The sequence below is a fragment of the Struthio camelus genome, chromosome 10, assembly GCF_040807025.1.
Source record: "Struthio camelus isolate bStrCam1 chromosome 10, bStrCam1.hap1, whole genome shotgun sequence".
Taxonomy (NCBI): Eukaryota; Metazoa; Chordata; class Aves; order Struthioniformes; family Struthionidae; genus Struthio; species Struthio camelus.
In genome coordinates, this window is record NC_090951.1 from 15943773 (window position 1) to 15970918 (window position 27146).

General features: G+C 37.7%; 2 protein-coding genes across 10 annotated transcripts in view; one reads left to right on the top strand and one right to left on the bottom strand.

Moving 5' to 3' along the window:
* Positions 1–13535, top strand: part of LONP2 (lon peptidase 2, peroxisomal) — a 185774-nt gene extending 172239 nt beyond the window's left edge. For both annotated transcript variants that reach the window (XM_068955974.1, XM_009678414.2), the window contains 4 exons: positions 713–855; positions 8138–8345; positions 9765–9955; positions 11840–13535. In XM_068955974.1, the coding sequence (XP_068812075.1) occupies positions 713–855; positions 8138–8345; positions 9765–9955; positions 11840–12061 (764 nt within the window). In that variant the 3' untranslated portion in view covers positions 12062–13535. The remainder of the gene's footprint in view (positions 1–712; positions 856–8137; positions 8346–9764; positions 9956–11839) is intronic.
* A 2453-nt stretch (positions 13536–15988) lies between these two features.
* The window catches only part of SIAH1 (siah E3 ubiquitin protein ligase 1), a 32920-nt gene continuing 21762 nt past the window's right edge, over positions 15989–27146 (bottom strand). For 5 of the 8 annotated variants that reach the window (XM_068955983.1, XM_068955978.1, XM_068955977.1 and 2 more), the window contains one exon: positions 15989–18335. In XM_068955983.1, coding sequence (XP_068812084.1) covers positions 17485–18333 — 849 coding nt within the window. In that variant the 5' untranslated portion in view covers positions 18334–18335 and the 3' untranslated portion in view covers positions 15989–17484. Of the gene's footprint in view, positions 18336–18863; positions 18886–22721; positions 22884–26950; positions 27023–27146 lie in introns of those variants that run through there. The other 3 variants (XM_068955981.1, XM_068955984.1, XM_068955982.1) reach the window with 3 other exon arrangements.

A 27146-nucleotide genomic window follows, 5' to 3' on the forward strand; every position in this document is an offset into this window, starting at 1 on the left:
TGGGGATGGAGGACAGCAGAGCCATGGAGCAGCAAGTTACACTGTCCTTGTTGGATATTAGGAAGTGAGATATTACTGAACGTGACGCAGACCAGCATTTACTAATGCAGTCCGGTGGCAAAACAACGTACGTACATGTGGCCAAAGTGTTCCTTCTTTATTTGACAGAACTTAATTATAAGTTTCAGAGGTTAAGCTTTAAAATCCTTGCAGAAGGAGACCACAGAGAGCACAGTTTTAAGTGTACATAAAAAGGACAACAGATACAGTGCTTTTAATGATATTTCTACATTCAGTTCCATATTTTATATTATACTACATTAAACATGATTGTCTCCTGCAAATGCTGTTTTTTATGCACATCTCTGATGAAAAGTGTAAAGTCCTACATGAACTTTGTGTGTTTTGCTATGTGACATAGTTTAAAATGCATTTAAGCAAGTGGGTTGCTTCTCCGTGAGTGCTCTGGATTTGGTATTAGCCTTGCTGAACAGTTAGAAAACGTTTAGGCTTGATAACTAAATTTGATGCCATGTAATCTTATCTTTAATTTGACAACAAGTTTTTGGGAAAGACAGATGTTTTAAGCTCGCTTTCATGAACTTTTCTGAGCAATTCTTTAAATACTGTGTTTTCTTCTCTCGTGATGATTTTCTTAATTTGTATATTAAGAAAGATTGTTACAGATCCTAAGTATCTTTTCTTCTCTTAGATTGCAAAGAGCATATCACAGAAGATGCAAAAACAGAATCCATCAGTGACACAGCTGATCTGGCTCTGCCACCTGAAATGCCAATTTTAATCGATTTCCATGCTTTAAAAGATATCCTGGGGCCACCTATGTATGAAATGGAGGTAACATCCTCATTTGTTTCTGCTTGACTGCTCTCTGTCTGTTTTGACTAGTTTCTCTTGTATTGCTGCTGACTGAGTTTGTGCAATATTAACCTTTTAAAAAATGTATTAATGACAGGATTGTGTTACTTTGTATTCCACCAGACATCTTTCACCTAAATAAGTTTTGTTTGTTTGTTTGTTTCAGGGTATAGAAGTAACGTAATGGCAGACTCTGTGCTGGCAAGGATGCCTGCAGCAGTGCTTAAGAGTCTGCTGGTGTTTTTTCAGTTTATAACAACTTTGCTTTTGTCTGGGGGATGTTTTGTGGTCTTGGGAAAGAAGCCAGGAGTGGAACCCAGGAATCCTGTTTCTGTGGCAGCTGTGTTAAGGACTGTCCCACATACCTGCTTGAAGCCAGTCAGCATTTTTAGGTATTAAGACTTCACTTTACACCAGAAGTTCTCAGACGTTCTTTAAATTAATGCGACTCTTAGCTTAAAAGTAGGTCTTGTAATGAGTCAGTCACCTGTCAGCTCGGTTAGTCAGTAGGCGTATTTCCAGAATTTGTAGTTTCTTTCCCGCTTTTGTATTTTGCTACATTCAATGAAAATGCTATCAATTAATGCGGTTACTACTGTGGGATTCTCTTGTCACTATTTGCGTTAAAGATGTTCAGTGCTTTACTTTAGGTCCAAGTGAACTGACTGAGTATAAGTAGCGTATGAGGTACCCTGTAAAGCTATGGTAGGAAACCAGTTGCTGATGGAACGCTAGATTTTTTCCTGTCTTTGTCCTGGAAAAAAGGTCAGTAAACTAGTAAGCTGCGCAGAAAAGAGAAGTGAAGGGAAAACTACTACAAGAGGTGAAATTCAGCTCTTTAAGGACTTTTCTTTGAAGATTCATCTCTCCTGGATGAGAGAGTTGGACTCTGATGGGATTTGGAGGACAAAGAGGGAGCATGGTGTGCAGGGACAGCAGAGAAAAATAAATGAATGTTAGGGAACGGGTCATTTGTTTAGAGTTCCAAACTCGCGCTCAAATACGAAGACTTTATTGCTGAAGAGGTTCTTAATGGAGAGAAAGAGGTGAGGAAACTAGTCAAAAGACGACAGTGTTATCGATCGTGCTAGAGGATGGTGGTGGTAGCAGTGGAAGCTGGAGGGAACTGGAGGAACGAAGATAAGAGTTTTTTCATGTTGGTCGTTTGCGTTCTGATTTTGTAGTTTCAGAACTAAGTAGAAGAGATTGGTCTTTAGGCAGATGACTTTATCAGCAACTTATATTCTTCATTTCGATCCCTCAGAAGCTGCTGTGCCCAATAATAAAATTGCACATAACAGTTCAATGAGGCCATTTTAATCAAGAAGGTAGTGTGCAAATATTTTACCTTACATTAGAATGACTGTATCCATCAAACTATTTGCAGTACTCTTACGGAAATTACTACTAGTCTGTAGTCTGTCTATCCTTTTCTTAATACCTGATTTTTAGAAACTATTATGGAAAATAGCATTTTTTTTTCAAAGAAAGAACACTTTATCTGAATTATTATTTCAGCAGTAGTTATCTATTTCAGCCATGTGGTGTTTGGAGTTAAAATACTGAAGGATAGTTTGGCTTTTTAGTGCTTGAAGTCAGGCTGCATGTAAAGCTGTTATAACAAATCGAACTTAATGTCAAGCCACTCAGAAATTAAACAGTGCTCTGATATTCACAAATGGTGATTATTAGTTTTGTAAAGGTGCTTAAAAAAATTTGAATTTTGTAAATTAATACAAACGTTCTGGTCACAACTGTACTCTATTCCCAGTCACAAGTGAAATTAATTGAAATAAATTCAGACTTATGCCACTTTTTAGAAACTGGATTGTAGGCCAAGAAATATTGCTAATACTGTGTGACTTTCATTAGATGTTAGTCTAGTTTGGAACTTGATCTGGAATATGATTATTCATTTAAAGTCTGTAGCGTGGCTTAAGTTCTGCTAATTTGTTCCCTTTCTACAGGAGTAAGTAGTGCTTCTAAGTAGTGCTGAGTTGTGGGTCGGTCCGTCTGTCTTTTTTTTTTTTTTTGGGGGGGGGGGGGTAAGAACAGTTGCTGTGAACATGCATAAGCTCATTTTATGGATCTGCTGGCCTGTATAAGCTGAAATAAGACTGAAGCTTTTGACCTGTATATCAAAGGTTTTTTAGATGTTTTTAGATGCTTCCATATTAATTGAGTGGCACACAAATAGAGCTAGAGATGAATCCAGACAGCATCAATTCCCTGAGTAGCTCAGGATTTATTTTCGTGTACTGTTTGTTAATATGTATTACTGAGGAAATACTTTTCACCATGAGTCTCTAAATTTTTTTTCTGTGTACATTTCTCAGATGTCCATGATTCCTGTTTTAATGAATTTTCCCTATTAGTCTGTAATTTCTTTGAATTTCATTAAGTGGCCCAACATTCTTTGAAGTGAAGAGCACAGCTCAAGTCCCAAAGGCCATTGCAGGCTGGCTATCATTCGTTGTTCTCTTTTGGTAGGCTGCAGTGTCTCTCCTTTCCTTCTGTATGTAGTCTTTAAAGCTTCACTTTTGACCTGCATTTTGCCATTTACTAATTACTTAGCTGAAGCTAAGGTACAATGGAGGTACCCCCATGTCAGTACTTGGATGAGACTGAGCAAATAGAACTGAAAACATGATGTGACTTAACTGATCTGTTGTCCTTCAGGGAATACCTTAGAATGAGTGATTCATCTTTCACCTTTTCAGTGCGCTGCTCGTCCGTCTTCTGCAGCGGTCTCCCAGCAGAAGGGCGTGACAGGATACTCAGCTTCTACTTGTAGGCTTAATTCATTTATCACAAATAAAAATAATCTTACGCATCACCCTACGGAGCAAACGTTAGAATAAATCACATTGTAAGGCTTTGGAAGAATAATCTTGACAGTAGTTGAAAGTGTAAAGATGTAATGGAACATTTCAGCACAGCATGCTTTGTGGAGGGATGGAGTTGTAACATTTTGTGAGTGTTTAAAATGAAGTATTTCTCTCTTAGCTTGGATTTTAGCTTTTTTTTTTTTTTTTTTTAATTCAACTGTTAATTCAGCTTAGTTAGTAAAGCATGATTGACACCAAAGGAAGGCCTCATGAGATTTAGTCTGTATGCTTGTAACCTGAGTGACAGAAACACTTTTGAGTTGCAGGTTAGTGAAATTACCAGTTCTGTGAAATGAAAGCCCAAATGCCATAAAAGAATAGCTCTGTTTCATGGGACATACTCAGTTTAATTAAGAAACAAATCAGATTATCTTTTAGAAGAAAAACCTGAACAAGGCCCGGTGTTTAAGTAGGCATTTTTATCTATGAAGTTTCAGTCTTGCAGTGATTTGTCTTCCTCCCCTCCAGGGGAGCTGCTGCTACGTGTTTTGCCCGCAGTGGTTTGCTAGAGAAGCCTGAAGGAACTAGAAAAGAGGTTTGTACAGTCAGGTGGGAGACCCTGTGGAAGGGTAACGTAGACACTAAAGGCCAGCAAGTAACTTAGGGCTGGTTCTTCTTGGCTTACCATTACTAAACAGTGACTTAGTAGCCGTTTGTCAGTTTTGCTGGCTTGCTCACAAACTCCGAAACCGCAGGCTTGCCGATGATGCTCTGTTCCTTCATCTTGGAATAATCTTAGCTATTTTTAAGATAAATGAATGCACTCAATTTTAAGCCTCTCTAATTTTTCACTGTCAAAACAGCCAAAATGTATTTGACGATATGTTGAACCACGTGGATTAGCACTAAATTGTAACTGGGTTGGTCACATCTACAACAATTTCAAAAGCCAAACTATTTTTATAGGTCAGTGACCTCTTTTTCCGTCTTCTGACAGACGTGACTTATCAGCTGAGCCTAATGGGCATTTTTAATTGAAGTTGTTTATAAGGTATAAGTAAGGATTTTGTTCTAATTTAAATTCCTCTGACATTTTGTGAAAAGAAATGATTCAGAGGTGCCATGAGTGACTGCATTTTGTGGAGGTTCCTGTAACGCTTCCTGAGTATGTTTAATGTATTACATTTTCCTCTAAGGATTGTATGATTTTTTTTTTTTTTTCTTAGGGGTTTTGAAAAATGTTTTCTGAGGACAGTTATCAAAGCTGCCAGGGCCGGTTTGCTGTGCATATGCCTGTCAACACACCTCAGTTAACGTTTAGGTGAGGAGGTGGTAGTCGAGGTAGTACAGTCGCTATGGCCAGAGCAGCTGTTGTCCTCTGAGACTGCTGATTAGCACAAAGAGCGATGGTTGAAAGGTGATGACGCTTTAAATTTTTGAACTACACACCTAGTTTCTCTTACTAGACCTTGTCTAAGGGATCTTAACTTACTTGTGAAACCAGGAGGGGATACTTGTGTAGTTTGAGGATAGAGGAAGGAGATTTTACTGAAGAGTATGATAAATGCTGGGAGTCTTCAGTACCTTCCTTTTTTTTGACCCTCAGTCAACAGTTCACTATTTTCTGAAGAGCTCTCAAACTGTGGAATGAGTCTGTAAACTAATTTGAATTTATATATAGTTAGAGCTACTGCTAATATCCAGTCATTTCCCCCCTCCCCCCCCCACCCCAGAAAAAACAACTTGTTCGTTGCTGGTTTGGGATGGGAGAGGGTATAGATAGTTACTGTTGTTCATCGCACCTGACACGTTTGGAAGCATGACAGGCAGCCAGAGTACATGCTTGCCACATCCGAAATGCTGTTGGATTTCAGTGGGACCAAGTGGGTCAGAGTTGGCACTAATTGCCTTGTGCTTCTGAAAAGTGCTAATTTACCACACACAAACGCCACCAAGAAACAGTGATCCTTAGCAAAGGTCACGTTTCAAATCTTAGCCATCAAACTTAAACGTGAAGACAGCACTTTGAGTCGAGTGCAGCGTTAGGCCGTGTGTGTAATACAGAATCAGAAGTTACAGGGCTCTAACAAGAAGCATGACTGTTTAATTTCAGTTTGCAGAACTGGAAACACATTTTTTGCTCCATCACCCCTCTTGCAAGAAAGAGTTGTTCCCGTCACGTATCTGAGCTGTGTACAGCTACTGGAAGCACAACCAATGTACATCAGCTGGTGGGGGGCCGGGAGGGATGTTTTGTTTTGGTGTTGTAATTGCAGAATGGAAGTTATTTTATTTGCAAAACAGGAAAGACAAATTGAACATTAAGAAGTTTGTGGTCTCGATTTTGGTTATATTTTCATCATGGGATGGATTTCACCCTAATACTGAAACGTTAATGTTTTGGCACCTATTTGGGAAGAGAGGTCTTATTCTGATAATTCAGTGGAAGGATATATTGTTCTGCTGAGGTTTGCTTAAAGGTCTGCTGTTTGGTTTGCCAAAATTTAGGCATATGTGCTACTTACGTACACATATGCAGCGTTTTGTAGCAGCATAGAAGCTGCTGTAGCTTCATTTCTCATGGGCTTATAGCGAGGCATTTTGGTAAGGGACTAGAACATTAATAACTTTGTCTCTCTTTGGAGACCTACAGATCCCAGTGCTTCTAACCCAGGCAGCTTGCGGCAGGGCCAGGCGACTATTTCTGCCTCTGGCTCTTTACAGTGCAGATGCCCTTCACTGAGAGAGTCAGGCCGTGCCCAGTTCAGCGTCTTCCCAGCAGGCTTCTGCGTAGAGTTCTCTATCTTGCAACTGCATAGCGAGTCGATGGCCGTTTCATTTATGCTGCTCTCCAGAGAGGTGCGATCTGCTGAAGCAGGGTGGCTGTACAGGGTCTAAAACCTGCAGCCTATTGCAGCTGTCAGCACGCAAGATGGAAGGCAGGAAAGAGCACAGAGCCCCAAGCTTTGGCCTTGTTCCGTCACGCTCGCAGCCTCGTGTATACAGAGCGTTGCCTTCTCAGTGTCTGGGCAAAGTCTCATTAGTTCGCTCCTCCACTAACTCTTGCAAGGCAGCAAACCAAAGGAAAGCATTAAGACTATAGTAAGTTGTGCAGTGCAGAGTGAGCTGATTAAACTAGAGGGAAAACTCATCCTATTGCTCTAGAATTGCCAGTAGTGTGAAGTGGAATGGCTTAGGTGTTTCAAAGGAATAAAAATAGTCCTGAAAATTTTTAAATTAACTAGAAATGTGGATTTCGGAGAATTGGGATAGTTTTATTATGATTCTGTGCCATGTTGCAAAGCTCCTTCATGTGTATTCTATCCAAGAAATGAAACAATTCTCTAAGTAGTTTAGCGAAGAGTTTGTCTCTTTCAGAAATGAATCAAATTGACTTTCAGTTTTGCATTTCAGTAGGAGACAAACTATTTTAAAATGGGCCTGTCTGTTTTACAAAGGAGTATTTGTCTTTTGCTCTACTCACTGCTTGACACAGTGAAAACTCATCCAGTCTCTTTTCTGCCCCATGATAAATACAAACTTAATAGTTTAGAACATGCTGAATAGCTTTATGATCTTTCATCACAGTTTCTCCAACTCCTTGTAGCTCGGGAAAACATTTTGTTACATTCTAAAACAATCTTTCACAGCAAGGAAAAAATTCAAAAATTGGAATCTTCTTGGAAAACATCCTGCTTTTTTTTTTTTTTTTCCCTTAACCCAAGGCTGGAATTCAGACACCTCCGTTACTCTGAGCAGTAACTGGGTGGCATAGTCAGACTTTCAGATAAGTAGATCGTAGTCCTATGTGGAAGTAAAGCTTGCTCAACTACCTGCAATTGCTGATGGAAACGGTCAGATTTCCCATTCTCTGTCATACGTCACCTGCTAGCAGACTCAAGCGTTTTCATTATTCATAATGATTTATAAATGTTTGCAATGAACAAAGTTATTACGTCATCAGTAATTTGGGCAATGAAACCACCTTTAAAAATGCTTTTAGGGAACATTCAGGTTTAAAACCAGCTTTTCATGTAAGTAATAGAGTCAGCACAAATATACCTCTGGCACATGGATTAAGTCAAAGAAACATTCAGTCAGGATTGACTAAATAGTTGGAAGTCCTTTGAAGTGAAAGGGAAGATTTTTTGTTGAACTGTTGGGGGTGGGGAATGTTTTTCAAGAGTGATGTACCCAGATGGCTTTAGGCCACTGCCTCAAGCTAACCACCCACATACAGGTCCTATTACTGTAATTCATGTTTATACATATGCAGAATTACTGCTGGGTAAAAAGAAATGAGATCAGATATTTGGGCTTAAACTTTGAGCTTTAATCAATACAGTTGTTTAGAAGACAGCTATCAAATTGTTTTGGCAGTAGTTTAAATTATGATTGTTCCCTAAATTGTTTCCTGTGTTATTTTCCTTCAGGTGTCCGAACGCTTAAGTCAGCCAGGAGTAGCCATAGGCTTGGCTTGGACTCCCTTGGGGGGAGAGATCATGTTTGTGGAAGCTAGTCGCATGGATGGAGAAGGTCAGCTTACTTTGACTGGTCAACTTGGGGATGTAATGAAGGAGTCGGCACATCTCGCAATTAGCTGGCTGCGCAGCAATGCAAAGCGATACCAGCTAACCAACGGTACGTGGGGTAAAAAAATGACAAACGTTGGCACGGACTAAATGCATTGTGGCAGTTATGTGTACATCATTAGCCAATGACTTCATCATTGCAAAGATGCACATAAAGGAAGCATTAATATTGCATGGAAACCAAGTGTCCTAAAACCTCATATTTTTCGATAATGGATCGTAACATTGCTGAATAACAATGGCAGTTACTCCTATTCATCGTGGAAGTGCGTTAGTGTTAACAAAATAAGGGTTCTCCAGCAATGAGTGATTACTATACTTGCTATACTGAAGCTGAAATCAGCTCTACAGTATTTCTTGTGTCGACTGATTTTTGCCAAGCAGCGGTTTCAGTGGCCTTGCCTGCAGGTGTGGCAGGTAAGGTGTTTTACAGTTAGATAGTTTTCTGATTTCTTTTTTAATCACCGAGATCCCTGAGTGTGAGCATCCAGGTCAGTCTAGGCAGAACACAAGTTGTTGTTGCACTTTCTCCCAGCTGGGTCAGTCTCTTGCTGCGGTAACCAGGATGCTTCTGGAGAGCCTCTGTGCCAAGATGCTTTTTTCTCGCTGTGAGTTCTGGCAGGCAGGCACTGCCTCTTGCTCATTTTTACAGTCAGCCTTTCCATCAGTAGTATTATGGTGTGAATTTAGATACTAATATAAGATATTATTTTTACTAAAAGTAGGTTTGTACAGTATAAGACCTAATATTTTGAGAATTGTTTTAATTTGTATGGAAACAGTTGAATTGCAGTGAAACAGGACTTCATCAAAAAGACTTGACTTGTTTTCTTGCTTAAACCACCATAGAGTTCTGGAAGCGTGCTTTGTAGTTTGGTGAATAGCCAAAATAATAGCTAAATAATTGTTGAGCATCTGTCATTACTTATGGTAGTTTAGATATACTTTATTAAACTAGAAGGACTGAATGAACGCATATGAAATGCTGCTGGCATTAACATTGTAAACCAGAGAGGTAAAGGTGTATATATATAGTAATGTCCTATAGGTGCAGTGAACAGGAAGATGTAAATGACAAATATATTTTATTTATTAGATAATATTGGTTTTCTGAAAATTGACATTTGAGGTTTGGGACATAAAAACAAAAATGAAAAATATCAATTCCTTGATCTCTACATTAATCCCTATTCTGAATTTCCCAGCACATGCAAATGCTTAGCTGATTGGTTAACTTGTTATGGTTTTTGTCCAGGAATCTGGATTTAAGCAAGTTTTTTTGGTTTGTAGGGGTGTGTGTGTGTTTTGTTTTTTTAAAGGACCTCTGCAATACAGTGATGCTTTTTCAGCATACTGTTGTTAAAAAATAGTGCTAAGACTTGTAGTCGTCTGGTGGCCTTTTAGAATAAAGACCAGAAACAAAACAGGTTTAGGTTTGAATGTGAAAAACCTTTCTTTTTCCTTTAAGCTTCTGGAAGTTTTGATCTCCTTGACAACACTGACATCCATCTGCACTTCCCAGCTGGAGCTGTCACAAAAGATGGACCATCTGCTGGTGTAACCATAGTAACCTGTCTTGCTTCACTCTTCAGTGGGCGGCTGGTGTGTTCAGATGTAGCCATGACAGGAGAAATTACACTAAGAGGCCTTGTTCTTCCAGTAAGTATCATTTGAGAAAAGAGCTAAGTTGTACTAATTCTTCAATTCTAGGTTTAAAAACTGTTTGTAGCCACTTAAAAAAAGCATAGTCTTGCGGGATTATTCCTCAGTGGCTCTCCAGTCTCTTCTGGTATAATTTTGAAGAGGCTGATGAAAGCCAGCTCATGTTAACTGATGCCTTGTGTTTAAACTAGCCTTCATGCTCTTTCCAGGGAAAGCATATTAAAATGTCTAATTAGGAAAAGGAAACATATATTTCAGAACTATTTTGAATGTGAGGATCTCTGTCTTGCAACTTCTAATGTATTTCCTCAAGCTATTAGTAAAAGAAGATCTCTGGTTTCATTGAAAAGTTGTTTCTTCAAGCGCTTGCAGTAATTTCACATAAATTACTCCTGAAACTATCTTGTTTAACATTGTCGCATGTTTCTAGATTTTGTTCCCCATACATAGCTCAGCTGAATGGATGTTCCCATTAAGCTTTTTCATAGCATGATGGCAAAAGAAAACAAAACAAAACTGTATTTGTTTGAAGACTTAAGCAGCAAATGGAACCTGGCGTAATTGATTAAGCAGATGTGGGAATTATCTTGTACCAAATGATGGATAAAGGAAGGATGAGGTTGAAAAGTATTTTATTTAATGCAGTAGAGAGTAAACGAGAGGAAAAACTGGTTATAAGGGACTAGAAGGATCTCGAAAGAGCATTCTGGTGGCAGTTAGTGTGACAAGACTCTGTTGTTAAAGGCTATAGTGAAAAGTGAACAGCGTGTTCACTCTGACCTGGGGTAAGTGCTTAGCTTTCCAAATCAAGTGCCTTTATTCCACCAGTGACCAAATTTTGCATGTTGTTTAAGATAGGTGCAGCAATTAGGTATCTGTAAATGCTAAATCAGTTTTTTTTTTTAAATGACTCTTCCCTTCTTTCTGAATGTTGTCTAGAATCTTACTATTCTTAGTAACTTAGTATTCATTCATATGAGCATGCCATCAGCTGCATCTGCTGCCTGAAAGAAAGCAACGTGACAAGTATGTAGCGTTGTCCAGACTGGACACTGTAACCATGAGGATTTATGGTTCACTGTATTTTACAAAGCCTAAATTTTACCTTTTTTGCTATGATGACATAAGGCTGCCCTTTGCTCTAAAACATCTTAAAATTACAAGCTTTTTTTCTCTAAAACGGTCTTTAAGTAGGTTTAGGAAAAAAAAAGGTTAGAGGAAAACGCTATAGCTGTGCCAAAAAGAAAAACTAATTTAAAAATCCTCCTTGAGTCTCATTACAAACTCAGACAGGTGTCTTATTGAAGTGATGCCTATTTTTCTAGAACAAAGCCACCTTTGCAGTTTTGGGGGTGCAGGTTTGCTTTTCTGTGTGTTTTCCCTTGTACAACTGAAGTTATTTATCAGGTGGGCTTGCACGCTTGACTTATACCCCCCCCCCCCCCCATAATACCTTTATCTTGAAGATCTTCTGTTCTGATGGCAGTTGCAGGATTTCAGGATTTCATAAGAAAAAATAAAGTGTTAAGGCAATCGTTCTAAAGAAATTTTTTTTCCTGCAAGGAATGACTTTTGCCACTTTTGATACTCTTGCACCTGCATTCCTAGATTAATTTTTAATGCAGGGTTTTTTTTTTTTTTCCCTCCTTCCATTATTAACTGTTACAGAAAGGATACTGTAGCACATCACCATATTTCCCTTGTTAAGCATATAATGAGCTAAAACTATTGCTGCATTTTTAATTACTTTTCTAAACGACTGGGGGAGGGAGAACCTTCATTAAAATTGAACTCCAGGTGTGATGTCTAAATTTGTTACAATAATTACTGTATTAGATTAGTATCATGCTTTTTTTAATATGTTTTTTTTCTCTTTATTAGGTAGGGGGAATTAAAGACAAAGTCCTGGCAGCACACAGAGCTGGACTGAAGAGAATTATCATTCCTCAAAGAAATGAAAAAGATCTTGAAGAAATTGCAGTGAACATACGGCAAGATTTGACTTTTGTTATGGCAAGCTGTCTAGATGAAGTTCTTAATGCAGCTTTTGATGGAGGATTTTCAGTTAAGCCCAGAGTTGAGCGTTTGAATAGTAAACTTTAAGCAGACAGGCTAAGATTACTTCTGCATCAAATTTTAATACTGATCAATAACTATCAACTAAAGTTGATTGATTGTTCAAATGCAGATGTGAATGCAATCAAAATAAAAGTATTACTTCAGCAGTTAACATCCTGCAACCGCGTTTTATGGGCGTTTGCTGCTTTTGACTACTGTTGGCAAAGAAACCTGGAAAAAAATACTCATTTCTTGATATTGAGAGATTCAAGCATGAGAGATCTGAAGCTATCAAGAAACAATTCCTTAGCTTATCTAGCTATCTCTCTGGTGTATTTTTATATAAACGTCAATAGCTGATAACATCTGTAAAGAGAACAAACAGGAAGTAAGATAAAATCCTATGATGTGTTCAGATGAAAGTGCCCCTGCAGCAAGAGACGCTACTGGGGGTGGGGAGGTTACCCCAAAAGCAAATTGACTTGGTGCAGAGTAAAATAATATCTGTATTTAGGAAATGAGTGTTCAAGTAATACACTGAGGAGCAGTAGCATCACAGGAAAAATAAATACAAAGTTTTTGAGATTTAAAGAAATGCTTAAAGGGTTTAAACAGAAGCAATTTCGTCTGAATCAGTAAGTCCCTTCAGCACCTCCCCATAGTTCTAGTTTGTAGTAATGCCAATCTAGATGTCATTTTTCACACTTAAATACAGGAAGCAACTAAAGAGGAACTTAAATATACTAATTCTTGTTTAGGAAAGGAGACAGATAATGCAGTAAAGTTCATGTATGCAAAGTTGTACTTACAGCACTGGAAGTAGGTTGAGCATAGTTGAAGACTTTGTGAAAAAGATTAAGCCTGGTAACGGTTTTGGAGGGACAAAGTACGTGTTCTTCTTAAATCTTACCTGACACAAAACTAGGAACATTGTTGATTCTGACATGCTTATGTTTGGGGTTTAACCTATAAAAATTAAATCGTTTCATTTAATTAACAGTGCCAAGAGAACTGGATCATTAATACTGAATTAGATACTGTAAATTATTTAAGGTTTAAGAAAGTCTGTCAGTATCGCATCTCAGGATAGCTATCTCTCTCGATAACTTTGTCTCTTCTTTTTCCCTAGATGTTAGTGAAGATAGATAGAAATATAAACTTTTGTAAGCTAGGGTTCTTAAGTTTTTCTTTGCTTTTTACTAGAGTCAACTACAAGAAAAGAACCAGCATGTTACATTCTGGTGCTCATTAATTCTGAAACAAACTGAAGTGTACTTGTGAAATGCAAATTACATCAGTGAAAAAAACCCTATAATAGAAGCAGCCTGTAAATTAAAATTAAGTAAGTAAGTAAGTTTGCTTTAATTTCGTATATATACAAAGAAAGCTGATTTTCCTGGAATAGCACTGATATTTATTAATGATACAAGAATGTTATTTCTGCAGCTGATTCATAAAAGCTTTTAAAACATTCACAGAAGATTATTAAACTTAATCAAATAAAGTGATAAAAATAAAACACTTTTGTTTGTTTAATTATTTTGAGAATTCTACTCTTACCCATCAACATAGTTTAGAATTTCGCTAGCAAACAATTAGGAGGTAATGCATAGTCAGAATCTTTTTCTGCCTTACTTGAACACAAAAAGGGCAAAGAAACTAGACAATCAGTAAAACACCAGAAAGGTATGATAGCTAATATGCCAACTGCCTTTAAGCAAAACTAGTAGGAAAAAAAAAAAAAAACACACTGTTTTGACAAAACTTAATGGAGCTCAAGTAACACTCCTGCGCATTGCACTACTGCGAAGACAGAACTGCATGCAAGGCCAGTGCCAGCTGCTCTATCTGCAGAAAAGCTGTGGGTTTTGTTTTTTTTTTTTGGAAGATACCAAGTGCTGGGGGGGGGGAGTTCCACAGCAATTTCACTTCAGAAGAACCAAAGCTACTACCCTACCCTTGCTCCTACCCTAAGAAGAGTTGAGCAATGGCTTTTCCCTGCCACACCCTCCCAATTCATAAGTCTTGCCCACATGGACTTTACTTGAAAGGTAGAGTTTTTAGTGCCACTCAAATGGCACTAAATCTTTCTTTACACAGATTTAATTACAGTTTTTCATGTTCTTGCTTGCAGAGCTGGCTTAGTCATGTTATTTTGCTTTTTAAAGTCTATATAGTAACTATCTGTTACGATGGATAATGCTTAAGTGAGTAAGTAAGTGCGTGCCTTATTTTTCTTTTGCTTTTACTGAACTCAGTCAAGAATAAAAACCAAGTGTAGCAGCAAGCTAGAACAGTAAAGATCTTTTAAAGTACTTTCAATACACCAGGGGTTATTCTAATTTGCAACTAACAGTTAAGAGAAGCTGGCATTAAACATGAGTATGCCCCTCAGAATTTACCATACGATAACGAAGCTTATCAAAGGCACAAGAATGCGTTGGTAGCGCCTTTCCTCTACCCACACTGTAACAACTGTAACTAGCTGCCTAGTGCAATTCATACTCTTACTCGTACTAGCTTTGAAAAAACACTGAAATAAGTAATACAATGCTATAGGCAGCAATACAAAAAAAGTTAACCTACTTTAATTTTGAATACTGTAAACGAGAACTAGCAAGACAGATGATAGGTTAAAACAGACCTCCCCCCCCCCCCAGATATAGCACTAAAATTTATGGGGACAAATGCAAGATTTACTGCATTTCATTCAAAGACACTTTTGAATACCCTTTTCCCAATACAGCAAAGCTAGTTAAAAACAATACTTTCTAAAATAAATAGCTAATGCTAAGACATTACCAGGCTTTAATATACCATTTATTTTAGATAAGGTAGTAAACTGTACAGATTTTTAGTACGTCATTTTCCTTTCTCTTATATAACAGCGTGCAGTTTACTTACTAGATCCTCAAACTATTCAGAGGCAGTCCACTGAATTATGCTCCTAATACTTTTGAGGATCTGGGCCTAAGCATAATTGGTATGTTCCATCTGCAGCTGGAGGTCAAATGTTTTATACTGTTTTATACAGTTTTTTTTTTTTAATATATCAAGTAGAGTAATACTAGTTTACATTATAATAGATCAGCACACATTAATTATGCTATAGCATTTGTTACCTGTAAAACACAATGAAGAACAGTCTGACCACACCAGTAGCTTCTAAAAATTATTACAAACACAATTTTTTAAAGTCCTCTTCAAAAGTATACTCTTGAGAACTAGCCCATTCTAGCATAAATAAAATCACTGCAGATCAGTGCCATAAGGGTTTAAGAGCCACGGTTCTTTTGGGGCACGCAGCCGAAGTTGAGCCATTCAAAGGACAAGCAGCAGTAAACAGTCTAATGCGAACCCTGCACTTATGCAGCCCTGTTATGCTTTAGTTTAAGTATGCGCCTGCTCAGGGCTACCCTTACAGGTTCTTAGCTAGAATTTCTTAACAAAATTTGAGATTTAAAATAACATCACCTTGGCTGGTACGAGTAAACTTCAGTCCCAGGCAAGCAATCAAGAGTGAGTGAGTGGGAAGGTGAGTGTGTATGTTTATGTACATAAAAATAATGTAAGGGTTTAGCCAAGTTTCTGTCAGTAGACCAGAAGACAAAACTGCAGTCACAAGCTTAATTAGGCAAGAGCAATTACTGGACTTAGAAGACTGGAAAACAATCATTTGTATATTCATAAGGAAAAAAATGCTAGATGGCAGACTCCTTTGAAGCATTTATCTGCTGTCACACGATACCAGCACATTTGTAAATGAAATCTGTGCACAATTTGAACAGCATCATAGCAACTTCTAAAACGTGAACCTCACTAATTCCGCTATTTTCTGTACTATTTTATTACTCCAACCTGAGGTTTTTCATGTTCCTTACCTGTAGAACTACTTACCTCATCATGCATCAAAAAAATCTGAACAAGAGTTGTCTTAATAGATCAATTTCTGATAAGAAAGTTAAGACAGTGCACAGTAAATAAACTGTATTTTAATGTGTTACAAAAGTAGTTAATAGCCAGACTACCTCTCCAAACAGATGTCCATAATTACTAGGTTTGACAAAGGTTTCTTTCAAATAGCTTGAGATATAACAGTTTTTCAGCTTGCTCCTTTTTCTGCCTCCATGTTTTATAACACGCATACCATATACATTCATGGTAAAATTTTCACATATAGGCAACTGCATAAAGCCCAATATCCTACAAAAGCCTTTATGGCTGGTGAATTATACCTGTAAGAAATTATTTGCATTTTACTGTATATCATATCACTACAATGATATACAAGATCAGTTCAAGAAAATTACTTTCATTAGTAGCAACCAAAAGACATGAGGACAAGAAACTGAGCAATAGTATTAATGTGTCAAACTTTGAGCTAAAGCAAAAGCAAAATTGTTTTTAATTTGCTAGGTATTCTTTTAATGACAAATATAAAAAGACTGAAAACATCTCATTCTGACTGCCTTTTTTTAAAAAAAAAAAAAAAATAAATGGTCTGGTTTTATAGTTACAAACACTGTGTAAGACAATACCTTCTTTGTACTGAAAAACCAACACATACAAGGATGCAACTGAGTTTCTAAGCATCTTTAAATTTGAAATGTGAATTTCTTCTTTTAAATTTGGAAAAATCTTAATAATTCTTCATTTTTGTTAGAAGATATAACTCAAAGTACAACAACATCTAGACTGTTTTTAAAGGAGCCTTCTTTCCCAACACATCTTGAACATAATTACTCCTTTCGAGCTCAATACATTCACAAAATAGCTCAATTAAGAACAGTATCACCAATGAACTGACTACTGGAAAGAGACAAAATTTACCAAACATACAGAAATATAAGTTTTACCATAGCAATAATGCATATCAAAAGATGACACTTGTAATTAATTTTAAAAAGATACAAAAAAGAGAAAACCTGAATTACAGAAAAGAAAGTCATATTTATTTAATGAAAAACTAGAAGTTAATAAAAATTAGCAAATACACAAAAAATATACACAAACAGCAGCAATACTATGTAGTGACTTACAAAGGTGGGGGAAAAAGCAGCGGCCAGAGATCAGACCGCTCAACATGGCTTGTCAGTCAAAGGAGGAGGAAAAAAACACAAACAAAAACACGAAACAGTATCCTTTTCAACAGTACAATCAATCTACAAACAAGTTTTTAGAATTATTTTACAACATTTCCTGTAGAATCAATTCTTAATACAAAAGATGCCCATTTTGGGTGTATATATATTTTCAGTGGTTTACTGTTGACTTATTTTAAATATATTAGTGTTACTACATGCAACTGCTTCCTGCAATTTAACAGCCTTTCCTTTTATTTACCTTCATATACGTCTATCTTCTGTCTACCAAATAATTTGTCTGACAGTCAAAGATGGTTATCCTAGTTTCTGCTAAATTAAATGCAGCGGTTTTAAACACTGGCCTGAAGAGGTTTGATTGCCATTTCAACACATTGATATAGTTACATTGATGCCTAAATTGCCATTTTCTGCAAAGAGCTGTGCAATGCTGGTGTCAAAGACTAGACAGTCACTATTCATAATGGCTGTTGCAATTCCCTCGTGGATAGATCGAGGAGTTGCTTCCCAAGTCAATCGCCGCCTATGACCATTTAACTCAAGTCGATAAGCAAAGTTTTCTGCTTGCTTGCGTGTTCCTATCAGCTGTACAATTGCAAAGAACTGCTGGTGACCATCATATTTTTCCTGTTTCTCCAACACTAACATGAAATGAAAGCCAAAACAAGACTGCATCATAACCCAGTCAACAGCACCAGGAAGATTAATGTCTGTAGCAAGGAACACTATATCCTCTCCCTGAAGTGTTGTAATTGACTTATGTTGATGCATCAGATGTGGCATTACAGCATCCAGAGAACCTTGCCATTTACATGAAGCACCAGGACATGGACACGAATAAGGCCTAAACTCACACAGCTCCTCGTGGTCTGCTTTTTCTGTGTGTGGCAAAGTTATCTCACATCCAGAAGAGGCATATTTACATGGGAATAGTACAGAATTGGCAACTTTTTCCATAGCCAAGTTACGAATGGAGCCCAGGGGGCCTCGGCAAGTTGGACAGCACGTAAGTTTGGGGCGACAGTTGCTGCAAACAAGGTGGCCGCTCTGACACTGAAGAATTGGTGGCAGCACATAGTCAAAACACACAGGACACTCAAAAAGACTAGCCAAGTCATTATTGGAAGCTGTAGTGCCAGTCAGTGCAGGCACCCTCTGTGATGGCGTACACTTTGAAGTACCTGTAGGTAGTGCTGTAGCAGTCTGACGGCTCATTTCTGTAATAAAGGAGGAAAAAAAGAATGAGTACGCAGCAGAGATTACATCTAAACACATTTTGTTTTCTTTTGCATGCAGTATTTCTTGATTTACAAAGAAGCTTCAAAAGAAATGAGATGCAAATGGAAGCAAAACCCAAACATGTAAAGTAAATACAGTTTGCATTACATGTATCGCATGTATTCATCAGTTTGTATTACATGTACATACCAATTCTGCTGCACAGAATACAAAATGTGTATAGCATGCAAATTTAACAAGTGAAGAAGTTCTGCTAATTACTGTGAAGTGGAATTTACTTATTGGAGGCTGCAGGGAAGATGAGTAACAATATGCTAAAAATGTAACTGAAATCCTCAAAGAAGTTTTTTTGTATATTGCACTCATGAAATATTCCACCCAGATCATTTGTGTATAACAACTGTAAGCATGACCTAACAAATCTAAGGCTGAGTTTTAAGTCGCTGTGTATTTAAGGAGACAAGAAACTAGTCATTTGTAATGAAGAATGAGCTTCCAGATAGTACCTTCCGGGTAACCATGCTTGCTGTATAAGCATAAAGAAAAAAGAACGAAGAACAGTAACAAGGGAAAACGTAGCTAAGGCGATTACTACACTGTTTTCCCAAGGTAGCCTGGATTCTTCGTGTTCTTTACTCTGTTAAGTCCTGTAGCTTGTAACGTGCATCCGTTGTTTCAGCTTGCTGAACTAAACCATTTGTGAAAATATGAGAAAAGAAATGCAAAACAATTATTTTACTGAATTTCCCCAACACGTCAAGAAAATTTAAAAGATCAAATTTGTGAATGAACTTTCGTTGAAGCACTCAGACATTTCTAGTAACCTCAAAAAGCATTGTTCATGAAGTTTCATGTTTAGTGAAGTTTACCCTGAAGTTCTATTCTTTCAAACGTCCCAAAGTCAAAATTAGCAGACAGCTGACCAAACAATTCAGCATTCAACCAATATGGCAAAAATACCATATTTTTAACCTGTATGGATGCTATCTATTAGATAGGAAAGTAAAAATAACAGTGAACAATAAAACACTTCCAAAACGTCAAGTTTATTGCATGAGAAAAAGTGTTCTAATCTATTTGACATTTAAGCTTCTTCCTAGTCAAGGCTTATTTTTATTCTGTTGCTGTGCCTTCAGAGAGCCCACATTGTCTTCTGGGGCACTGGGAACAGAAGAGGGGGAAAAAGGACAATACACTTTGTCCTGCATCCCCCAACTCTCCTCCCTCTTATGTAAATGTAGTAATAGTACTACCAAAAAAATAAATCCTCAATATTGAAAAAATAAACCCTACTTTAATAGGTTAAGGAAAGTAAAGTAAAACGCCATCCAAAACTGGATCCCATTACACAGTAAAATTCTCAACCACCTCAAGCGCTACTTTGCAAGTACACCAGTCCTGTATCTTTCAACGATGGAAAAGCTCTCAAAATAAACCTCATCCTTAATCTCCTTTTATATTTAACACGGGAATATTAGGCAATTGGCAAGTTTCCCATATTTCTCATCATTTCACCCACAACAAACTTACTCATACTTGGACTAGATACCTCAAAGCAGCATACTGCACATGCTTTAGCAAGACATGCATCAGGGCACAAAGTGAAGGAACTAAGAGTCAAACGTGTACAACAACTTATAAAACTTAATAAACTTATCCCTTGACATTCACAAAGTAATAATAGGCAATTTCAAGTTCTTCTGCAAAAGCACCTCTCCCCAGCCCAGAGCCAGAAAAACAAATTTGTGTCTAAGACTGTATCCAGGCCCAGGTTTTATGAGTCTCACATGCCCATTACCAGCATCATCTCTCCCCTCCAAAGTCTTCTTCCACCTTGAGCTTGCTGGACTAGAAATATCCCTTTTTCTTCTTCACAAACAAAACCATACAATGGTGCAGGTATTCAGTGCTGGGCCTTAAATGATACTGCGGTGATACGACAGGAATATTTGTACCTTTGGCCTTATACGTGGCATTCCAGCTTAGATGGAAAGGTTAAGGTATCTATGACAATCAAATATGTTTAGGGGAAGTGATACCACAACAGTTTGCTGCAAGGGGGTTCAAATGACAAGGCCTCTGGGACGACTGGGCACTGCAGCTAGTCCTCCCCAAAACCCTCCTGAGGGAACGTCATGATGACACACTACTGTACTATGATCTAGGAGAACAGCTTATAGAGAGTTGCGTATCAGCCCTTCTGATCACACCATTTGCTTGGAAAGAGCTTAGAAGTTAATGTACATATTCATATGTAAAATTCTACAAATGTTTCCTTTCAAAAACTGTAAATACATTTCAATAAGAAAAGCAAGTTTGCATGTGCTTCATCTTTCTTGAGACTATACATCACAATCCATGGGTCCCCAGTAAGCCATAAATGACATTGCTGGAAACCACTGGGTCAGACCAGTTCCCCAGGCAGTCTGACAAGCTGGGTGAGCTTTGCTTTCTCTAATTACAGCTCACAGAGACCATACAACAGTTAAATTAAGCAACTTTGCAAAAGAGCTTTTTGCGCACAGATGCACTTTCCACTTAAGCTTTCTAAGCTACAGAAGTACTGAGGAAGAAAAACAACATACAGCCCTGTTTTATTGCCATTTCTGCATGTGAGCAGTCTTCACACACAGCTTCCACGACCAAGAGCCATCCCAATGAGTGGGGAATGAAAACAAGCAGGAATCTGTGAACCAGACTGTTGAGTTTCACAGGCAAGGGAGAAATTGGATAAAGTAATTTACCAAGCCTAAACCTGCCCAAAGCCTACATTTCACCTCTCTGGTTAGCATTAAAAATTAACAGTACATCATGATGGAAAAGTCAGAGAAGTGAATTTTTTCAAAGCTGTATTAGCGACTGTGAGTTAATCACAAGTAAGTGTTAACAGTATTTGTCAACACCAAACCATCAAAAAGATGCAATTATAAAACAAGTAAAAACTTAACTACATAACAGGAAATAAACTTTAAAAGATATTTTTAGTTACAAAAGCCTTACTACAAAAACAATATGACGTCTTGACTGGTATCAAATAAATCTAAACGCAATACTTGCTATTATGTTATCTTTGTTCCCACCCAGCAGGAATAAATCTCCAAGCAACACTGAAATATGGTACTATAGATGTCATCTTCAAAAACATTAGTTTCTACAACACAAACTATTCAAAACATTGTACAAATTTGAAAAACAACTTAATTAAAGGAAAAAGTGCACTTTAAGAAATTTTAATTCTAGATTAAGGAGAACTACATCCCTCAGGAAAGCAGAAGGACCTCAGTACCAACCTGCGGGCCCCACCGCCCCCGGCGCGCAGCCCTGCCTCTCCCCGGCGGGCAGGTGGGCCGCCCACTGCCCTCCCTGCCGCGTGGGGCACCGGGCGGGCAGCAGCACTGGCAGCGCCAGGGCCCCACGCTGCGGTCGCGTCCCCGTCCCTGCAAGGTGCCCCAGAAGGGCTCCCCAGGCCCCCCTGGCCTGGGGACACAGCGGGCACAGCTACGCAGGGCGCTGCCCGTCACCATCAGCGCTGCCTCCGACACTTGCAGACAGACTGATCTGTTAATATGCCCAAACAACTGCTTTTAAAAGCTAAAGATGCCATTAAGAACTTCTCAGGCACGAATTCTGCTTTCTGCTCCAAGGGCACCACACAAATGAGCAATTTTGACCGTGCCTGTATCTATAAAGTACCCGGTCAACAGCAATTTTGTCCTTCTGCATAAAGATTATCCAAATGCGTTACACCAAAGGGTAATAATGATCTCAAGGAAAGGAAAAGACCAACAGATTTGGAACAGTGCGGCCTATTTTAATAGCCGCATGGACCATTTTAAAAACGAGAGCAGTCAAAGGACAAAAGAGTGGGAAACCGAGCCCACACGGCTGCATACGCCGGCTCAGGAACGCTTAGGCACTCGGAGGGAGAGGCACCAGCGACGAGTACCAGTTTCAGTGGGGGCAACTGAAGAATGCACACTGTTATAAGTAAATTAATACTGCAATAAATTGATATGGTTCCATAAAAAGTAAAGATACAGTATGAGTCAAGAAAATTTATCCTGAAAAAAGTTTTCCCACTATTTGAAATTCAAGTCCTGTTCACACTGTTCTTCCTGTGGAAGCCTGTGGAAGCTTGTATCAGCATTATAAGATGTGCAAACAAAGCCCAATCACAAGAAATTGTAATTACTACTATAGAAACAACTATTAACTCCATACAACGTATGCTCAAGATTCACCACCACATGTGCAATACGCAAACATCCCCACCAGTCAAGAGTCATGACAGCTCCCAACCACAAAAAAGCTTAAGCAAACAAGCACGGAAATGGCTTTCTAGAAATCTAATTTCTTTAGAGTACCTTCTGAAGTTTCTGAAATACGCCCTAGGCTTTCTCTCCGACAACAAAGTAGCTGTCCCCAAAACAAAAACTCCAGCGCTACTCCTAGGGAGGTTAAGGCTGTATAAAGCCTTTTGCTACACTGTGATACAACGTACCCTTCCTGAAGGGAGAAAACCCCAGACTGGTGAAAGAATTAGAGCAAGAAGAGTAAAAGGCAATAATCCCAGCGTAAAGAAAGCTCAGCGGAAGTACAGACATAAGGGAAATAGTTCCAGGAGAAGTTTGAAAAGATAACATATCTCACACGCCACAGAATTAGCACCAGGATGTATGGACAGACTCACGCCACTTCCGCTTCGCAGCTCGCAAAGGCCTCAGTTTCAGACACTTCTAGAAACCAAATCCCTCCCCTTTCATCGACAGAAAGGGCACCTTTGACAAGATTCAAGTTAACAGCATCTGCTTTCCCATAATCTTCACTAACATCAAATAGATTAAACTTGAGTTTAACATTTTAATGTACTTTGAGATGGTAACAATATTAGTACTGGAAAAAAAAAGAAAAAAAATCCACAAAACCTCCCAAAACTTCTGCATAGTCATCTTACTGGCTAGAGGAGAAAAAATCCAATTATATAACACTAAAGAGTGATTCAAGGACAGGAAAAAGTGCTTTATTATAAATTTCTATATATGATGCTATAAAAATCTTTTTTTTTGGTTCACATTTCAGAACTAACTGAATTCAGAGACTTTCCATTCAAAATTTATAAATTCTTGATGTCTTTAGAGCCATCAAAAAATAATACAAAATCTTTCAACTTTTTGCAACCGTCTAATCATATTTGAAAGTGAGACTTTTTTTTAAATACTCAGTTACAAAGCAATGGAAATCAGAACTTTTCATGGCACAGCATTCAAAATTGTGAAAAACCGCCAGTTTACTTTCTTCAGGATGCTACATAAGCTATAGAAAGTCAAAACTCAACATCTAAATGAATCGCTGAAAATACAGATTACTAAACAAGTATAAATAACAACATAAAAGTAGATACAGAAAGGTTTGTCAGCATCATCAGAAGTTTGTATAAATCAGTATTTTTAACTTCTGAAAAATATTATCAGCAAATAGAAAAGATTCATCAATAGAAGAGAGTCATCAATATTTCCTTGGTGGCAGAAGGAAGGTTTAATGACTGCAATATAAAAACAAAGTGGGTGAATATTTTTAGAAACAGATACATTGTGTATGTTTATATACATACACAGATGTACATAAAATACATAACCTCATGCCTAACCAACTGCAACTGTTACTGATATGGAAGTCCCAAGCGAATATTATCTTGAGAATGAAGGTAATTAAAAAGCATCCTTTGTTCACATTAAAAAGCAGCACCAGTCAATTTTAAGTAGGGAACTTGCTTGCCATCTTTAAAGTAGCATTAAGTTAATTTTGTATTAAAAATCCTTAGCACATCGTATTTTTGTACCATGTCTGCTCAGATTACAAAAAAGTCTGAAACTGCTGAGAATAACATCTATAGTACTATGGAGTAGCCAGCTTTTCAACTGCACGTGCTTAATACTACTGAAACCAATTTTCCAAGGAATCTCTTCTCCCCTCTTGCACTCCTAAGAGTCACTGTACAGCAAAATGGAAGGGGAAGAGGTTTTGGCAGGCATTACTGAAAATACATACATATCACCACCACCACCACCACTGCTGCTGCACTTCAACGGACAAACACACATAACTAAGTATATTAAGCATGAATGTCTCCAAAAGTGGCTTGTGAATATTTTTCAAATATAAACAAGCTTTTGGATTTCAATTTATAAAAAAAAAAATCCCTCATTTTAGGGCTTAAGCTTTTTTCATTTTGAGCTCTAGCGATTTATCTCCCATAGCTTTTGGGAGAACTTAGATTACAAAAACCCTGGCAAGGTTAACATAAAACGTATGGCTACTTCTGCAAAGCTAACAATGTTCAACACAGACTTTTACATCACTGCTTTAAGTGATGACCTTTAAGTATGGGCCTCACTTAAGACTTTCAGAAATACCTGACATACATTATTAACCTACCGCATAATACAATGTTCGCTCCATATTCTCTGTTTTTTATTTATGAATTATGAATTTTTCCAACCCTTCCAGATATCATTTTCTTTAGTGCCCTTAACTATATACTATTTATTTCAGACACCTCAGGGCTTCTCTCTTCCTGCATAATAATCAAAAGCCAGAGTAATCTAATGTAATAGAATATTTTATCCCAAGACAAAATTAAAGAAAATAATTCATTATTATTTCCTTTCCCAAATGTCATCTGTCCAGTTCATCTCCTTTTCATGCAAAATTACAACAATTTCAAGTGTGCTTCAATTTTTTTCCATCAGGAGTTGTAGGTGCCTTCAAAATACCACAACTCAGCCACTGACACAGTCATAGGGTCTATGAACTCTGCGATTCCGTGATCATGAAAACCAAAGGCTCAGAACTTTTCAGTAGCCACTTATTTCGTAATGACCCAGCCTGTCTGAAATTGCAGAGAGTTTTTTTCTTGCACCTCTGTAAGGAAAGTCTCCACCAACTTCCTCTTCCAACCATAAGGAAAGGAAACCCCAATAGACTTATATGACTACGTGATAAGTTATCCTCTTTGTGGCAGTCTCTGCAGCAAATCATCAGGCCCTAACACTCAACATGTTTCTGATGCTATCATATATGTTCTCTCTCGCATAACACCGTCACCAATTGAGTCACTGCTAGTGGGTAATCCAGATTTTCTCCAAATTCAATGCAAACTATGTGGTAGATGCAGATACAAACAGCACTATGTAAACACAAACAGCATATTATCACACCCATCAAATTATAATGACCTGCTTCTAATCCAATACAAAAACTTGAGCCTTGACTAGCACTATCTGACTTTAATCACCATCATTAACTACTTCTCCTGTATATCTATGCTGGAATATTAAACATCCACCCACTTCATTCTAGTTACCAAAAGTTTTCTTCCCAACAAATTTATAACAATACATTAAAAAGGAACAGTGCTATAGAGGAGACATACAACCACCATATAAAAATCAAATTACCACAGTATCTAATATCACAAGTTTAGCATTCATTTTTAAATAGAATAACTTTATAAATTTAAATTTGTGAATAATCCATACTTTTATCAATCCAGAATTCTAGAGAATCAAAATCCAAGTCATCAAGAACTGTCAGAAACTATATAGCTGGGATACCGCAGTCTTGCAAAGAAAGATGAGCTCAGGAACAATGTTCAGTTAGAAAAACAATGAATTCCAACTAACTGAAAAAAAAATCATTTTAGAATGAAACCTGTACAAATGTCCTATTATCAGCAGCAGAGAACTGAGTTTGGCTCACTCTGTACTACACAATCAAGAGAACATCCCAGCTTTCACATGTCTTACAATTATACTTAGTGTTAAACCAAAAAGCAGGTTTCTTTTTAAATTCAGACCATCAGCAGATTATTAAAAAGTAAACCAGGAAGTTTATCTTCCCCTTCTTTTGAGCTTGGAAGAAGAAGTAGGGCAGAAAGAGAGAGCTGAGTGAACTGTAAAGGAAACTCCTGAAGATTCAAGCTATATTAAAAACAGTTTATCAAACGCTGCTGCTGGGAAAAGAAAATGCAATAATACATTAAGTTAACTGGTATAAGCAACAATAGAAAAGATTATTGACATTTGGTAATCCATTGTAATAAAAAAAGTTAAGCTGTGAAGGAGGTAGCAAAACAATCTTTTCCATTATCCTTAGTTAAAACAAAAATACAGAGAAAAAAAGAATAATTCTTTAAATACAAACCAAAACTAAACTCTGGTGTTACAAAGCATTGCGGATAACTTCCAAATGGGACTTTACCATATTTCTCTTTTTCATTTTTAAAAACAAGCAAATAATTTAGTCTTGCTGGTATTGCAGAACCACCTACTGTAGAGTTGTGAGGATGGCAATAGGAAAAAATCGCTCTAAGATGAGTACTGCAGAGTCTCACACTTTAACTAGTGTTCTGTAACCAAATGCTCCTCTTCTCTCAGCTGGCCAGCTCTGTAACCTCAGTGACAATGTCAGCAGTCAATCAGCTGTCAGAGCCTTCCTTGATGGAGGAGACCTGAACCTCTAGCATGCATATGCATGTAACCTATAGCATAATAAACTAGGGTATGTATTTAAAACAGCAGCTGTCCCACACTACCTTCCTCTAGACACTTCTGTTGTAAACTGGAAGGGCCTTTTTGCAGTTTGTCTTAGTTTTAGTACAGCAAACCTAAGATAAAGCAGAAGTACAGATTTCAGAATAAACAGCAGGGCAGAAACCACACAGAATTTAACAAAACGACAAACTTCATTTGGAAATATAGACAATTCTATTGAAACAACAAATAAAAGGG